This window comes from Chelmon rostratus, chromosome 15 (genome assembly GCF_017976325.1).
Source record: "Chelmon rostratus isolate fCheRos1 chromosome 15, fCheRos1.pri, whole genome shotgun sequence".
NCBI lineage: Eukaryota > Metazoa > Chordata > Actinopteri > Chaetodontiformes > Chaetodontidae > Chelmon > Chelmon rostratus.
The window spans coordinates 11,550,331-11,567,988 of NC_055672.1; the positions used below are offsets into that span (position 1 = coordinate 11,550,331).

Here is a 17,658-nt window from a genome sequence, read left to right on the forward strand (position 1 = left end):
TGTGATGTCACCTACCATATTGAAGCCTCAAGTTTGGCATTATGGACATTGCTATCTTGGTTTTTTGAAGGCAGAAGTGGCCATATTTGGATGAGAGGGCGGCGCTGGGGAGGGTGCGCATTGCTACAGGAAGGATGCAGGTTTAAGGCACTTCACACTAATTTTTATCCATAAACAAACACAAAAGACAAACCCAAATATAAACAAACACAAAAACAAGTTGGGGCTGACAACTTAAAGACCAAAATTTCACACCTGTTTTAAGACTTGACTTTCAGAAGATAGCAGCTGTGAAAAGTTTACCGCAGCATCTCCACTACTAGTTTCGATCTGATCATAGAGATTCAACGTCATAACTGCTGCCTCATATGCAGCCTGCTCTCCATTGAAGCAGCTCTCCCCATTCTCGCAGCTATGTTACTCATGTATTTCATGGAAGCCATTTTGATATGTGACTGTATGAAAAGAGCAAGTGTAAATAATAAAACGAGTGATGGTCAGATTTCACTTAGCTGCTTCAGGTTCAGGGTCCTGGTTTTGTGCATGCTGGCTCACTGTCACACTGCCATGTCTCACAGGCATTGGAGCCATTGTTAATGTTAAGAGTAAAACCGGTGTTCAGTCAAAAGCTGTGTCTGTAAGTAAAAAGTAAGTAAGTAAAAAAAAACGAACAATACAATGAGGCTTATTCTCAGTTGTATGTGGAGACTGGTGCCCTCACGTAATTCCTAATTCACCCACCTTCGACCTGAGCAGAGATCGAATCAGCCACACCTGCGTGGCTGTGCCTGTTTTAGCGCCATGTTCATGTCATATCTCAGAAACTAGAATTTCTTTTTAAGCCATTAATTAGTTCATTCATTCATTTATTTAGCGGCATTCTCTGACACCAATAATATCACTCACTTGGTGAGAAGAGCTCCACAGTTGTCAACAACCTGTTGGCAGAATGGCTGCAAATGCACCACTGCTAACTCTTTACATCAAAATAAAATCCAACATTCACATTAATAGATTAGATTTAAAAAGGAGATACACACTGTTTATGTCTAGTTTCATTCTATCACACACAGCAGCTGATGTTCAGGTCAAAAGAAAGAAGAATAATTTCTCAGAGTGCAGACACGATTAGTTTTTCAGTCAATTAACAACAATTAACCATTTAACCCATTAATCAAGCTTAAGTGCCAGACATTTGCTGATTTCAGCCGCTCAACTGTGAGGACTGTTGCTTTCTCATTTGTTTCTCATTAATATCTATAATAACTGTCGCCAAGTGCTCACTCATTAGGGAATTGTTGGGTCTGTGTAGATAAAGAGTTTGGTCTGTACCTGCTCTATATGGAAATTGCCCTGAGACAACTTTGGTTGTGATTTGTCACTATAAAACTGAACTGAATTCATGTCTTTGGACAGAACAAGTAACTCGAAGACGTCACATTGGGCTCTCTGAACTTGTGGTGGGGTATGTATTTATACAGCCCAGTATCACAAATCAAAAGGGGTTTTGCAATCTGTACAGCACACAGCACCCTTTGTCCTTAGACCGTCGATTCAGATAAAGAAAAATGCCAGAAAAACCTTTGTCTTGGAAAAAAAATTCTCATGTGTATTCTTTTCAAAGAAGAAAAGGATTTCATTTTAAAATCATCTTGTTATTATTTTTCTCACACTTTCTTAGTTGCTCTTTAGTATATTCTTCAAGGAGGCTGATCCCTGGCTTTTCTGTATTTGTACTCCGGAGAAATACAGCAATCATAACCAACCGTAATATTGAAAATATCTCTTGAAGACATTAATGTGTTTTAATTACTTCAGAATTTTTTAATCAACATATAGTCCATATAGTACTATCCAAACCTCAGACATCTATTTAAAGCATTCGAGCTTCAGGGAAATACATTTCTCCTCTTTGATTTGTAATTATGATTGGTTTTGTGTGCGGCTGTTTTGATAAAAGAGATGGCCCCGCCCTCGCCCACTACACAGGGCCTGATTATGAAACTGTAAGATTTAGGATGCTATGTAAGCCACTGTGCTGTTTGTTCTTAGTCGTGCTCCTGTGATTCTATTTAAATCAAGATTATTTCCCAGTTCAATCAGCCTAAAAAAAGAAATGCTCCGTGGGCGCTTTCAAGAATAGCAGTTAGCAATACAACAGCAGAATATGATCTCTTTTTTTGACTGATGCCAAGTATAAATGGACTCCAGTGAATTGAGACGTAACTGCAATCATACAGTCCATGAAATGGAGAGACATTCTGCAGATGGTTGCTTTTATTGAAAATATAAAATTAAGGAGCTTAAATAAACCAACAGGAAACAGGAAGTTTAGTCAATCAAACTGTGACCATTTTTGGATCTGTTTGTTTGTCTATCCACATATAAAAGATATATCTTATAACTGGAGCCTTATAGAGAGTCAGTTGGTCCGTGTTTTACTCAGTGTAGAAAATTGAAAGAATATTTGGGGAACAACTTTTGCCCCCACAAAATTTGGGCATTAACAAAACTTTGGGGGTGCTTTACAAAGCATAGTAATTAGTGCATAACGTTGCTGTGAATGGTGCAATCATCTGTGCGCATGTGGCGTGTAGTCCGGAGAGAGACCCAGGAGCGGAAACGGAGAAGGTTAAACAATGATTTATTTACTATAAGCAGACACGAAAAGCACGTGAGGCATGAGGTCCACTAACAAAACTCGAAAAGGGGTCCAGAGAGTGCTGGGCACGGGAGGCACTGAAACAAAAGAGAGGAGACAAGAAATTACTCCACATGAAAGTTTACAAACACTGGATGGAACACGGTTTTTAGGGGCATTCTGAGGTTTTTTGGGTAATTTTTCCCAAAAATTTTTTCCCCCCATCTGTTTCTGACACTGGTTGCACTAATCTGATTGTACATGTGAATAGAGACATTGTGCTTCAATGTACAGTAGTAGCTCCAGCCCTTTTTTTTTTTTTACCTTTCTGTTTACTTACAAAACTTTGTTGACATCTTAATGTTGTGAGTCTGCAAAGCCGCTCCCCAGCAAGGCTGCTTGTTGGAGTTGTTTATGAGGAGGGAGATGAGGAGACTGCATCCCAATCAATTTCTGCCTGTTGTCATTTACAGAAAAGGACTATTGACAGTCTGTTGTTGATTTTTCTCTCAGCAGTTGTTTTTCACTGTTGTTACTTCGCTGGAAAAAGGAAATACAATAGAGTATGTGACTCCCCTCGATTCAGTTTGCTTTACTTTGGTTCTTGTTTATTCTTGTCTAGATCTTTCATTTTGTTCCTTTCTCCCGTGAGTGCTTTTCTTCTCTGGCATTTAAATCTGCCTCTGTGGACACCTCACTCTCTCTGCCTCTCACCGTCTCCATCGTGTTGCTTATTGATAGTCCAAACCCACGTTTATGGGGGTACGTTCTGGGGACCTGGTTACACTGGCGGCAGGTGGTTTGTTTGGACAGATCTGGACGCTGAAGCGTGACCATTTTTGGTTTTTCATTTAGTTTGCTTTTGGGCCAGCCTCATCCTTTAAAGTTTGCAATCTCATCGCACCATTTAACCACTTGTTCTCATCTCAGTTGCCATCCCATGGCTTTAAATTAGATCTGTTTGAAGTGAAAGAAGAGAGAGCGCTTCCTATCCTCTGGTGAAGAGGGTAGATAATTTCTTTCTCCCTCTTTGTTTGCCTTCTCCAGAAAATGGCATCCACTTCTCAGAGCACTGTGTTGTCTTCGATGCTTTGAGACCGCCTCGGGTCCTTCCCCGGATGTTTTTTTTCCTTTTCTTCTTTGTTGTGTCTGGTATTCAAGCCGCGGCTCTGCCTACATGCAGGTCGGAGAGTCCGCACAACCCATCCAAAGATTTGACCTGATTTCAAAGCAAAGCAATCAGTGGAACCATCGGCACGTGTCGCCCTGTGCTTCCTCGTCCATCCCCCTCCTCTCCCTCTGTCTCTGTCCCGCTCACACAGCTATACAGCAGCTCATCTCTCCAGCTCCTAAGCTGCTGGACTGGGTTAAAACACTGAACAGCTGCTGGTGGCCCACCAGATGTGGGCTGTGAACCAAAAACATACAATACTGTCAACCCCTGTGCTAGGACAGTGTTTGTAATGCTGTTTGTGGAAGTGTTCTGTACATAATGTTATCTTATTTATTTAATTTATTCTAATTGACATGTTCATATTATTTGCAAAGTGTTGCCCACCATTCCCTGCAAAAACATTATATTCAACAAGTAACTGGTCGGCATATGTTCTCTGAAACAAATGCAACAAATCCTTCCAATGGAGAAGCAGGAAAAATGTTATTTCAAATTCAACAATTAATTATCTGTTAAAACTGTTAAAAAACTTAATAGCAGATTAGTTTGATACTGGCCTTATTAAACTGATTGAGGACCAGCAAGATCTGACTGATCCACATACAGTTTCTTAGTGACCGTCAACAACAAATTATAGAATTTCCATTAACATCTGAGTTAAAGCAGTGCTGCTGCTGTAAAACTGTTCTAACTTTGACAAACATTTTGTAATCTTGTACGACAGCAGTGTCACAATAATTGCCTGCAAGGTTTTCTTGTGTGTTCAGATAGTTTTCACACAAGCGTTTTTTTCATGCAGCTATTCGCATGAAATTGAGACCAGATGTTGGTATTAACTCAAAAGTGTAACATTCTAATTTGTAAAAAAAAGTGATGTGCAATTAAGTGGAATGACACTGGAAAAAGTACTGAACACACCTACTTAACACTTGGTGGAGAAGCCTTTGCAATCAAGATGGTGCAGTTTTTAGGGTCACATGCCTCTGCTTATGTATTCTCCAAACATGGAGAAAGTTTGACCACGCTACAGTCTCCCAGTAATCTACAGCCTTCTCCAAATGTTGTGTAGCAAACGTCAATCAAGCTTCAACTTGCCTTGTCTTCAGTATTGGAGTCTTAAAGCAGACTGTGGCAGTGGTGTGCATCATCTGTTGTTTTCTCGGTGATGACTGTACCTGCTGCTTCCAGGTCTCTCTGGAGCTCTTTCCCACAGCTCCACGGCTCTTTGGTCACACCTCTGACTAACTTTCTCACTGCTCGATCAGTTGAAGATGGAGTGACGCTCCTTGCAGATACTGACAGCAGTGGTGCTTATAGGAGCATTTAGGAGTTTAGAAATCCTTTGGTAACCAGTGTCGTTGCTATGTTGCGTAACAATGCTGTTGCAGAGGTCTTGGGAAAGCTCTTTGCCTCTACCTGTCATGAGATGTTTCTTGCATGACAGCTTGGTAACAAATGATTTGCAAATGATTTCAGTCAGAGGTGGGTAACCTTTTTTATGAGGGGAAGTACTCACCTACCAACATGCACTAACCCAGCTGAGTCCAATCAGTACAGGTAGGAGACCTAATTAGTGGAATCAGCTGGTGTAGTGCTTGTTTAATACTTTTTTTCTGAACCATTTCACTTTATTGCACATACCTTTTTTCCTGGATTGGAATGTTTTATTGAGTTGATACCTGTCTGGTCTCAATTTTACCTGAGTTGCTGGAATGGAGATATGTTTAATGAACAAAATGTTGACATGTTGAATACTTTTTTCTTCTCTGTGTAGGAATATAGGACGTTCTGATACATTCGCATGTACAAATTTCCCATGATAACAGGCTCAATTTTGTTAATTAGGACAAAAGAGTTACAGTCAGAGTTGGCCTCTGGGAGTTGTCTATCACTATTAATTAATGCTTGATCGCCAGAAGTCATGTAAAACTTATCTGTCAACATTTTTCACATCCAAATCACTAAATGCTGCAGCCGCCACAATCCCTCCCTCACATTTCATCCTGCCAGCTTGTCTGCAGAATTCAAACCACGAGATAAAACAAATCTCGGGCTTTGAAGGAGTGTTGATCGAGGCTGCTCGTGTTGTGTCATTTACAGTTGATGGCTGGTGTCTGCTCATCCGTGAGGTATTCATGCTGTCCTTTGCACCTGACAGGACCTCTCTCGCTCTCGCTCTCTCTTTCTGTCTCTTTGTGTTTTCACTCACCCTCTCACTACTTCTAATCCCTCTACGCCATCCCGTCTCTCTGTGCTTCTCTGTTCTTCCCCGCTCTTTCTCACCTACACTCTGTAGATCTGTCTCTCTGCCCTGTAGACACTCTTTTATCCTCCCATCCCTCTGTCTCCCCCTGGCTCCCTGCGCCTGTACTTGGCTGCTTGCTTTATAAATAGCTTGGCCTAGATTACAGCAGCTGCATTGGCGCTGGCACCAGGGTTTGGTTTGGCTGGGCCAAGCGAGGTAGCCTGGTGTAACAAGAGGTTGGCAGGGAAAGGATGAAGTTTGTGTGTGGATGCGTATTACTCATGTTATGGGGACATAAGTGTTTGCACAGTCACATTGTGGGGACTTGTCTTCCTTATGGGGGACAAGATGCAAGCCCCCATATTGTACGTCATTCAATTTTAGGGTGAAGACTTGATTAGGGTTAGGGTAAGTCTCCAGGAAATGAATGTAACTCAAGGTAATGCCCTCTGGAGTGGTGGAAACACAGCTGTGTGTGTGTGTGTGTGTGTGTGTGTGTGTGTGTGTGTGTTTGTGTGAGAGAGAGAGACGATGATGAGGATAGTGTAGCCGCAGCCTATCTGCATGCCTGCAGTGGCTGAACTCCGGAGTTTATTTTCATTCCTTCCATTCTTCTGCAGTCTAACACACTCATACACACACATACACACACACACAGACAAAGCTCTTATCACTCGTGTCTGTGAGAGCTGTTCTCATACTTGTCATATTTTCATGCATCTCTATTTTTGATGATTTCTTCTTGTGAATAAATGTTTATCAATGTGTGTGTGATTGTATGTGTGTGTTTGTGTGTGTGTGTGTGCGTGCGTTCATGTGTTCAGTTTGAATACACAGATGGTGATGCACAAATACATACTTGTATGCAGCATTTATTTGTCATTGTGTTAATGTGCTGCATTGTTTGGTTCTGCGTGTGCAGGCGAGCGTTAACATACATGTGTGTATTATGAGCATGCGTGTATGAGCCCACCGTGATGATCCACTGCCCTGATTTCCTCCCTGCCGCTCCTCTGCAGAGCTCCACTTCAGAATACAAATTCTGCTCGTCAGTGAGTCTGAGACACAGCGTCTCACCCTTTGAGCATCTCTGCCGCCTCTCTGCCTCCTCCTCTTCTCATCTTTTATAAAGTGCATCATGCACGATAGAGACTCTGCAATATCTAGATTTTTACTATTCGATCAACTGTGCCACATCTGTGAATTTATGCTGCATGTACAGAATACTAATTTATTTTTACATGCAAAGGAAGAAGCATGTTAAGTGAAACACAGAAATCAGAGCAAAGATTTATATTTCCTGCATCTAAACGTCTCCTTTGGATTTTTATTTGCATTTATGCAATTTTAAAAACATAAGAATAAGGCTTTCACCGCATCACTACACCATCTATAGCTGAAACATATGGATTATTCTTAAAGGAGTAGTTTGACATTTGGGGAAATGCATTGATTCACTGTGTACATGTATTCCAGAAACAAGATATCAACCATTTGAAAACGTGACATCCTCTTATTTAAAATAATTGTTGGTATTAAAGTAAAACACCTACTAATACTCTTATTAACAAGTCTTACAAGGCGGCAGCGTTTGAAAGGTCATAATCATCTGCTTTTTGTAAGAAATGAGCTGTCGCTCTTCTCTGTTTCAAATTCTTATTTGAAAGGGATGAAGAATGTGTTATATTTTCCTACATGGAGTCTCGTTCGGGGTGTGTTGGCTGAGATCTAACATAGGGAATTGTGAATGAGGAGAAGCAGAATTGAGAATGAGAAGGAGGAGGAGGAGGAGGAGGGCTGCAGAATGAGGCCAGAGAGGAAGAAAAGTGCTTCATCATCCACAGCGATCCCTCCGACTTATCAGCAGCGACAAAAGGGATCAGAGGAGTGCATCGACACAGCGAGCTGATAGCCAAAAAATTTTATATACACCTCCAATGCACCGTATGTCAATGGCACGTACTATACAGCAACAGTGCCCAACCACAGCCGTAGATAAACTGAAGGACCGCTACATCAACACCACCCGTCATGCTCATTAGATTGACTTTAAAGTGGATGTTCGTCACTATTACATATGTAAAAGTGCATTTTTTAAAAAATCTAATTGTCACTGTTTATTAAGCTGGATTTTTAAATCATTTATCCATTGCTTATAGAAAGCTATTTCAACCCATTACTCACTACTTATAAATAACAATTTTTACCATTTATCCATTATTTCTGCTATTTCAGTCATTTATATCAAATTAATACCAATCAACCATTTATCTGTTACTTTTAGCTAACTATTTAAACCATTTATCTATAAGGTTTAGCTTATCCATTAGCCATTTCAACCATTTATTCACAACTTTCAGCAATTTCAACTGTATTCACTGCCTTTAGGTAGCTATTTTGACCATTTATTCATAACCTTTATCCATTAGTTTTGCTATTTCGCTGATTTATATGCATTAACATCAAGCAACCATTTATCGATTACTTTAGCTAACTAAAACGTTAAAAAGTTTGATCTTATTCATTACTTTTAGCCCTTTCAGCCAATTACTCATTACTTTTTGCTAGCTATTTGAACCATTTATCAATTATTCTTGCTATTTCAGTGTATTATTGCATGTATTTACATGCAAGAATTTTGTTCATTGGTTACACAGCACTCGATGTGGCAGAAGCTGGATATTTTAATTATTTATTGCTATTCATAATCATTTATTCATAACGTTTAGCTATACATTACTTTGTGCTAACTATTTCAACCTTTCATCCATACCTTTTACAACAGTGGTTAACTATTTGGATTTCTCTGCTCACTTACTAACTAGTTTTCATGCACTTTTAATAACAGCTTGTTCAGGTGTTACAGTTGACTCAGGTGGAAGTGTGAATGATACAGTGTCAGGAAGTGGGGACTTAGGGGAACTATGGGAGCTATGGGGTAGAACCCAGATGCAGACTCACTTGGTTCAAATACATACATTTAAACACAACGAAAAAACACAATTAAGGGAACTATGATAAAACACACACACTAGGGTACAGGGGCTATACATACAATAAAGGCAACACAGGGAAAAACTGAACAATTACAACACACTAACACAAAACACAACGGGGCATGGATGAGACAAAGACAGCACAAGAACTAACTAACTTAGAACGTGACAACTTTAGACACAGACGAGACTAGCAACTTGCGTTTACATAAAAAATGGCACAACTAAGACAATACTAGAAACACACATACATGAAACATGGCAAAACTAAAACACTACAGATACAAAACTAGAAAACCAAAAACGCTCCCGAAGGGGGAAAACACAAAGGGCTATGAAACGGAACTGACCAACTGAAAGAACTAGATAAGAAAAACTAACAACTCAAAATACACTCCTAAAAACGGAGGAACAAGAATCTAAATAACAGAAGTAATCAAACAGAAAATCACTCTTTAACGAGGAGAACAAATCGGCAAAGCTATGAACTAGGAAAAGACAACAGAAACGAAAGAAAGATTAAAGTTACAAACAAAAACACTCACAATAGGACTATGGCATGGAATCACAAACTAACAAGGGAAACGCAGACAACACTGAGGATGGTGGACCACTGACATAAAACAAGACAAGAAAAGACAAGAAACAAACTTACTGGGACAGTGGCAAACAAAGGACAAAGACAAACCAAGAAGACAATAACCTGAAACACGACAACAAACAAAGAAAACTGAACAAATAACATTCACTATGGGGCTATGGCTATGGCTATGGCTGTGGTTGTGGTTGTGGTTGTGGCTATGGCTATGGCTATGGCTATGGCTATGGCTAAGGTATATGGCAAGGTGACAAGACAACAAGGTACCGCAGACAACGACCCAACAAAGACTGGGGGGAAGACACGGACTTATATACACAAGGAGGGATCACTAATGACACACAGGTGAAAACAATCAGACAATCACAGGGATGGAAAACGCAGGAAGTAAAGTAACCCAAAGACACATAACATGAACCTTCAAAATAAAACAGGATGTGACAAAACCCAGACAAAGACAACACACAATGGGAAACTTAACAAAAAGCCGGCGTGCATGGCACGGGTCATGACATACAGTCAGCTTCTTGTAGCTGTAGCTTCTTATTGTAGTAGTAAAATTACTAAACATCATCATTTGTTTGTGTATTTATTTTCCTCCGAAACAAAATATATGGACATGTTTGTTTTATTAAATCCTGATTTATTTATTCATTTACACTCTGGAATATCTGCGCTATTCCTGTCTTTCTGTATACTCCTGGTTGGGAATCACTGCTATATAATGCTGCAGTGACACTTGAGTGGAATAGGATTGACTAGCTCATGTTACACTGGATTAAACTAGTCCAGACTAAATATGAGGTGAAGTACAGGCAGGATGGCTTTTAGGAGTATGCATCAGTAAAGCTGAAGTTTCCATCAGCAAGACGGCAAGTGAACTGTCTTCTGTTGACCCAAGGCTTTGTAAATAGGGGCAAGTGAAAAGAGAATTTTCCAACAAGGCATAAATAAATGATCACAACATTTGGCGAGCTAAGACTACATTAGATTCCAGAAAACAGAGAAGTTTTAAAAGAAAAGGCAACACAGGCGCACTGTTTTATCACTTCTGAGCTTGTGATTAATGAGCTGTGGGGGTGATTTTGAAAATATATCTAGACCTGTCAAGTAGCATCTTCCATACTGCCTGCTCTCACTACCGTAACTTGAAAGAATTGAACAGTTTCTCTCCCAGCAGATGAAGCAGCTGACGATGCAGCTCAGAACGTGTTACAGTGTGTGATGTGTGGCGTTTTTGGCATTCAGAGGCGGATTGTTCCAGACTGGGTGACTGACTGATGCTGTCTGGTGGAGGAATGTCACAGTCATCCTCACATATCTCACTCATGTTCCCCGTCTGCACAGCGTGGACAATGCCTGACACAATCAGACATAAATAGCCTTCACCGCCTAGAGCCTTAATATTAATGGCTTATAGGGGACTTAGCTGTCTCTGCCGGCCAGGCAATTATTATTATGAAACGGAGGGAGGGGCAGAGAGAGAGAGAGGCATGATCTGAGTGATGGAAAGATGGTTTGTTAGGATATTATGCAATGCACTAATGTCTGTGGGAATGGTTGGTCTTCAGCCTAAGTGGAAACTCAAACTGTATCATCATAATTGATAGGGAAGGAGCTGTGGCAGCAGTCAGCTTCATCAGCTGCTTTGTTGTGAGTGAGAAAGAGCCACGGTACAGCTAATCTCCAATCAACAAGTCAGCACTAAAAGTATAGAACGGCTCACTAAGACGTTCTTTTAAAGTTTTCATATCTTAGTCTGGCCAGGATCAGCAAGGCATCTGCCCCGAAGACTATAATGCCCAAATTAGATATCTGTTAACTCTCCGTATCTGCTAACAGCATGTGGGGAGTCAACGGCTTTGGCACTGAACACATGAGCGTGACCGTCATATAAGCATGTTGTTTGTTCCTCTGAAGCCCATGAAGCCATGTCAACTGAAGGCAGCACTTATTCCGGCGCATGCATCTGACAGGCGTGGTTATGTAATTACTGTACGCCTTGACAGGAACGAACAGTGCTTGGGATGTCTGTCAGTGAGCCAGTGATTTGAGATAATGATTTATATAAAACAATATTTGATGGTAAAACAGCGTTTGGATAGGTTTTACATGACTGTACTTTGATTTTTCCCTTCTTTGTATTCATTTGACTACTTTTTTGGTTCCTACAAAGTAAAACATCACAGTAAAGATAAGGATAAGTAAACATAGCGTTATGTATCTTGTTTCCTACCCCTGTAACCATCCCATGACCTACCGGTCTGATACAGTTAGTCACTGTATCAGTTAGTCAGTAAACAGAAAATGAATTGGCAATAATTAATAATTAATTGTTTAAATTGTTCATTATTAACACTCTCAGCTTTTCAAACTTGAGGATTCGCTTCCTTCTGTCTTTTCTGTTGTAAACTGAATAGGCCTTTTATTGTTTTTTGGACTGTCAGAATGACAGAAAATGAATTTATTTTCAGTGCCTTGTAATGTGGGTTTTTCCACTATTTTCTGAGATTTCACCATCTGGAAAACTAATTGATTGAAACAATGATCTATAATTAAAATGATCTATACTGGTTTAATGTAGTCCAATAAGTATGACCTTGTATATTTCAGTTTCTGATGTGATTGTGTTGCATGGATGTTGATTTAACTTGATGGTGATTTTGTAAAACTAATACATGTTGCATTAGGTTGCATCATTGTAAGGTGTTTTTGTTATTTTGTCCATCCTTCTCTTCAAAGTGAGCCCTCATGTAGCTGTAAAAATATTAAACATGATCAGCACTGTTACTGAGGGGCTCCTACAATGACCTGTGAGGTGTTCCTGGTATTATGTCCACCCCCTGCAGTGTTGCGTTCAATGTACTGTACGTATGTACCAGCATCATTCAAAGGCATCAAATGTAAACAACCGGCTGTCTGTCGGAATGCAGGGGATGAGTCAGGGTGACACTGATTGATCCACCGCGTACAGTTTGGCGGATGAGCTGAATTTTTCAAAATTTGCGGCACATTTTTTCCCCTCAATCATCGCGGTGAACATAAATCATAGCGAAATAGAGGGGGAAAGCGGAATAAACCGGACCGTGGACTCTGCAGTGCACGGTTCGTCAAGCTGTAGTGGCGTAAAACACGACGAACGTGAGGATGGTAATGACGTCAATGTGGAGCCAGGGGGGCATTAGAGGGAGGGAGGGAGGGAGAGGTAGAGAGAGAGAGTCTTCGCGGCTGCTGCAGCATCACTCTCGTCAGTGCAGCGAAGAGTCCAGCAGCAACTCTCCAAGCCGATCAAACCAACCAGAACAGTCCGCTGGACGCAACATCAACTTTCTGGACCCGATCGCCTCTGTGCTCTGCGACCTACTAGAGAAGAAGAGAAAGACTTTTACTCAATTTCCTCCTTTTTTCCCAAACACGAAGGGGAATGCCATCGATAAATATGAAACTGGAGATGGTGACCATCATCGCCTGCGAAGTAGACACCGAGGTGTTTACATCAGACAAGATGCAGGTACGGTTTTTACACCCAAAATGCACGTCGCAGCGAATCGTAACGCTTGCGCCCTTGCGGTGCGGTTGTGCAGCAGTTTGCTGGGGACGGACTGCATGCTGCCCTGTAGAACTGCATGCATGTCTTTGGTGACGTTGAATGCAGCTCTCATTCTCTCCCTCTCTCTCTGTCAGACGAGGATTTTTATCAATGGGAGCCACAGCTCGCCAAGGCGCACGTCCCGCGCCGCGCGCACGGCACAGTGATTGACGCTGGATGAATTGCAGAAATGGGTATACGCGGCAAGAATGGGACACACACACAGACACACACGCAAAAAGAGATCCTAAATGCGCCAATCGTTCGTATCGTTGTGTTAGTTATAGAGCGTGAGGTTTTGGGTGATGATGCGCAAGTTGACTGGGAGGGTGTGATGAATTGTCCATGCAAGGCACATGCAGGCAAAGAAGTGAGGCAGTTTTAGACGCAGTGGCGGACAGACCTCCTTCTCCCTCCCTTTATCTCTGCTCTCTCCTCATCCTAGCAGCATTGCAGGTGTACTGTGTTAGATGGGATACCAAAAAAGGAGCCCTAACAACCAGGGAATATATTCGTGGAATATTATGCAGATGTCACATTAATGCTAATATGCTGTATCATAAATAGTCTGACCATAAAGATGCAGGGTTTGTGTGAGTTTGAATAAAATTTTACATAAACTACATTTAGGTCACTAGAAATTCAGATTTGACAGACGAAACACTCTCGACAGTTATATTTCATTGACCTGCCCGACGACAGTGCTCAGGTATTCGATATGTAGCCTGTCAGTCACAGGGCAGGAAGGCAGTTGCACTTGAATGTGTTCAAAGTGAGCCCTGGGACCCCACCTATGGCACTGCAGCGTGCCAGTTTTGGGGCTTAAAAGGCCACACAGATGGTCTGCCAAAGCTTGGCTCGCCCACTAAACCCTTTGGAAATTCCATGTCAGAATATATTCCCTCACCTGCTGGCTGCTTGTCTGCTTGTCTGATTTGACTCATCACCAAAGACACAGAAAGAGACGCAGGAATGGGGAGGAATAAAAACCAGCTCGGGAGTCTGACACAAGTTGGGATCACCTAAAACCCTGATCAGAGTGTGTGTTCAGAGACACACACATAGTTCATCACAGGCAGCCAGTGTTTAGGTGGAGGGACATTTTCTGGCGTGGACACACGATCAAGTTTTTCTTCCTCTGTGCCACTCGCTCCTCAGTGCTGATGTGCGCTGGTGTGGTGGAGGCTGAATTCAGCTGTTTCTCGCAACCAAAGGCAGCAGTTTTTCAGCACCCCGACCACCCCGCCCTCATCCCCACAGCACCTTGCTCAGCCATATTTCATCACTTTTTTTGCGACTGCATGTGCATCACAAGCCTTGCACTAGCTGCCCAGGGGATTACGTGTGTCTGTATGAAATGTCCTCATGCCGATGATGGCATGAATTGCACGTACAGTAAGAACGGCATGTGATTGTAATCTGATGTTACCGACAAGCATCCTGCGCATATGAGCATAAACAATGCGTGTCAGCCACTGGCCCACCCTGTGGTCTGCAAGCCAGGCGGCAGCTGTGTTTGCTCCCATTACACCTTCTAAACACTGCAGACCAGCTAAGGTGAAAGACACCAATGTGTCCCCGTTCAGTAGTCCTGTAATTATCAGACAGCAGTCATCATCTTTAAGATTTCCAAGGTAGAGTACACTGTATAACCTCAGAGGTGTTGACTGTGCAGGGTTTCTTCTGTATGCAACCGATAATAGTCCTGATCAACACAGGACTTGTACTGGCAAGCAGAGACTCGGCTCACGCGTGCCATTTATTTCTGTCTGATTTACTTTGGTTAATGAAACCCGGTTAGCTCAGACAGGCTTCACGCTGCCACCGGACAGGCCAGTCATCACTGAACCTCCCAGTCAGACAGCTCAAATCAGCCCACCTCTCCCAGACTCGCCCGAAGGAAAGGGGGTCTGAGCACAATTAAAAGAGCAGACAGAGGGCTGACTTTCGAATGACACAAAGAACACCACTAATCCTGGTTTCTGGCACACAGGGAGCGATGGAGAGCGCTGGGGGAGAGGGCAGATTAAAGCAGGGCACGTGGGGGGGAGCGGCCTCCAATTGAGCTCACCTCCCTGTCAGCCCCTGCTCTTGTTTGTATTATCATTCAACAAGGTCTGAGCCCATCTCAGGCCCCTGTTTGTATTAATATCTACAAATCTGAAGATAAGAAACAGTAATCACAAGACTCCTGTTTGGTTGCAAAGCACTTTGGGTGAACTAATATGTGGATTGCTGCTATTTATAGAAAGATTAGGTGACGGTGCCTGAATTGGCGACATGAAGGAAATCAGTGAATGGTGTGTTTTTAATTAGAGGAGGTGCTGTGTGACTGGCTGCGGTGTTTCGGAGCCATTGTTTTGACACAGTCGAAATGGCTTGCCCACGCCTTGGCTCGAGCCCCGCTGGTTACATCATTAATGAGCCAAACACAGAGGCTGTGGACAGGACAGGTTGTTGTTGCAATAATGGCAGAGGTGGTGGTACAGTAGGCTTTCACAGGACAGTGCTTTGCATCCGCGCTGCAGAAAACAGAAGGGCTATTGTCGTTGAAGGGTTTAGCGAGGCCAGAGCTGTGGGCAGGCGCGGTAGTATGTGTGTGTTCGTCACAACTCAGTAATTACCTGGAAAATCTACCGGCATCAGCAGATGATAGCACAGGACACATGGTGAAGGTCATAGCATGTTGGCAGGCAGTGAATGTATTACAGGACACAGAGCGTGACGCAAGCCTTTACAGTTACCTCGCATGCTTGATTCAACACCGGCATTTACATCCAATTTATTTATTTATTTACTCACCCGTTTGATGTTTGCCTATTTATTCCCTCTTTTATATGTTTATATGTAAATTATTTACGTAACCATAACCTGCTCTGTCTCTTGTTAAGTGCCTCTCTGGCCTCAGTGTGTCATTGAATTAAAGGTGTTTTTATTAGGAAGCACTGGGGGAAAACAGGACATTATGACCCAGTCACACTTCATGATAGAGAAACTTGTTGTTAAAACACCAGCAGAGATTTAAGCAGAGATTTCAGTGTAAGCTTGCTCTCCCACACACAGCACACTGTAGTAACACTGACACAGTCACACACTCCAACCACAACAGTGAGTCAGCGGACTCACGGACCAACAAACACCTCTGTCAGCAAACACACACACAACTCCTCGCCGAGGACGCCCGGAGAAGTTTCCGTCCACCTGGGTCGCTTTCCGTTGCTGTCCTCCTGTCTGTCTGACTGTCTGTCTCTTCGTCCGTCACGTGTGTCATGTGTCTGTTCTCAGGCTTTGTCGTCACAGAAATTATGCTTGTTATGAGGAAGGAGAGATTTGATGACTAATCTGCTTTTTGTAGTGGCACAAAACTGGAGTGATTATGCTGACGCCTGTGATGTTTTCTTTCTCTCCCACTGTCTTTTTTGATGAACCTTATATAACGTGTCGCCATTCCCTTTAATTTGTGACAGCTATTTTGAGCAGCTAAGCAGCAACGCAAGGTACAAAACAATGCATCGCTTTATGTGATGTGTTCTAACATATCTCATGTGGAGTATTTCTGTTTCTCAGTCTTTTCTGGGTACGCTGAATTACTGGCTGAGTAGAGGGTAAAGGTTAGATGAGTGGATATTGTTTTTAATTAATCTGCAGATTATTTTCTCAATGAATCACTTGGGTTTTAAAATGTCAGCGAATGGCCATCACAGTTTCCTAGCCCATGGTGATGTCTTTAAATTGCTTTTTTTATTTGTCTGACCATTTAGAACCCAAAGATATTCAGTTTATTATCACATAAGACAAAGAAAAGCAGAAAATCCTCACAATTGAGAAGGTGGAACAAGGTTATGTTTGCCATTTTTGCTTGAAAAATGACAAAATGTTTGCAGATTACTTTTCTGTAGATGGACTAATCAATTACTCATCTAATGTTTCAGCTCCGTGACTTACTCATATTTACTCATACTTACTCATATTTTTATATTACAGTCAAGTTTAAGTATCATCCCGGCAGATTTATTACTTGTCTCAGTTGATCTGTTGTAATCAATCATTGGCCGTGAGATGAGATAAGAAAACATTATTTTCCATTGCATTACATGAAATGGAAATTTGCCTTCAGTATTCTGGCAGCACAGTTGACCATTCAATTAGTCATTTTCTCTGCAATGTTTTATTATTTATAGAAAAGACACTGACAGACCTCTCACTCCATACTCATCAAACATGAATCAGGTCTGAATTTTGATATGATCCAGGCCCAGCATTTAAAAACACTGTTGTAATGCACTCTGACCAGTTGTTGAGGTGAAGGCAAGAGGCAGAGGAGCAGCGGCAGGACGGACGGGATGGATGTAGACGGCGACAGTATCATGTTCTGTGCTGGTAGGAAACCAGATCTGCGTCTTGGCAAGGTTGAG

At 41.9% G+C, this 17,658-nt stretch overlaps 1 protein-coding gene across 2 annotated transcripts in view; it reads left to right on the forward strand.

Annotated features, from left to right (window-relative positions):
• The window catches only part of rcan3 (regulator of calcineurin 3), a 44,440-nt gene that overhangs the window by 7,843 nt on the left and 18,939 nt on the right, over positions 1 to 17,658 (forward strand). Inside the window, exon 1 of one of the 2 annotated variants that reach the window (XM_041954543.1) lies at positions 12,914 to 13,165. The exons of the other annotated variant lie outside the window; for it this stretch is intronic. Within the exon in view, the coding sequence (XP_041810477.1) occupies positions 13,079 to 13,165 (87 nt within the window). The 5' untranslated portion in view covers positions 12,914 to 13,078. Of the gene's footprint in view, positions 1 to 12,913; positions 13,166 to 17,658 lie in introns of those variants that run through there. 2 annotated transcript variants of the gene reach the window in all.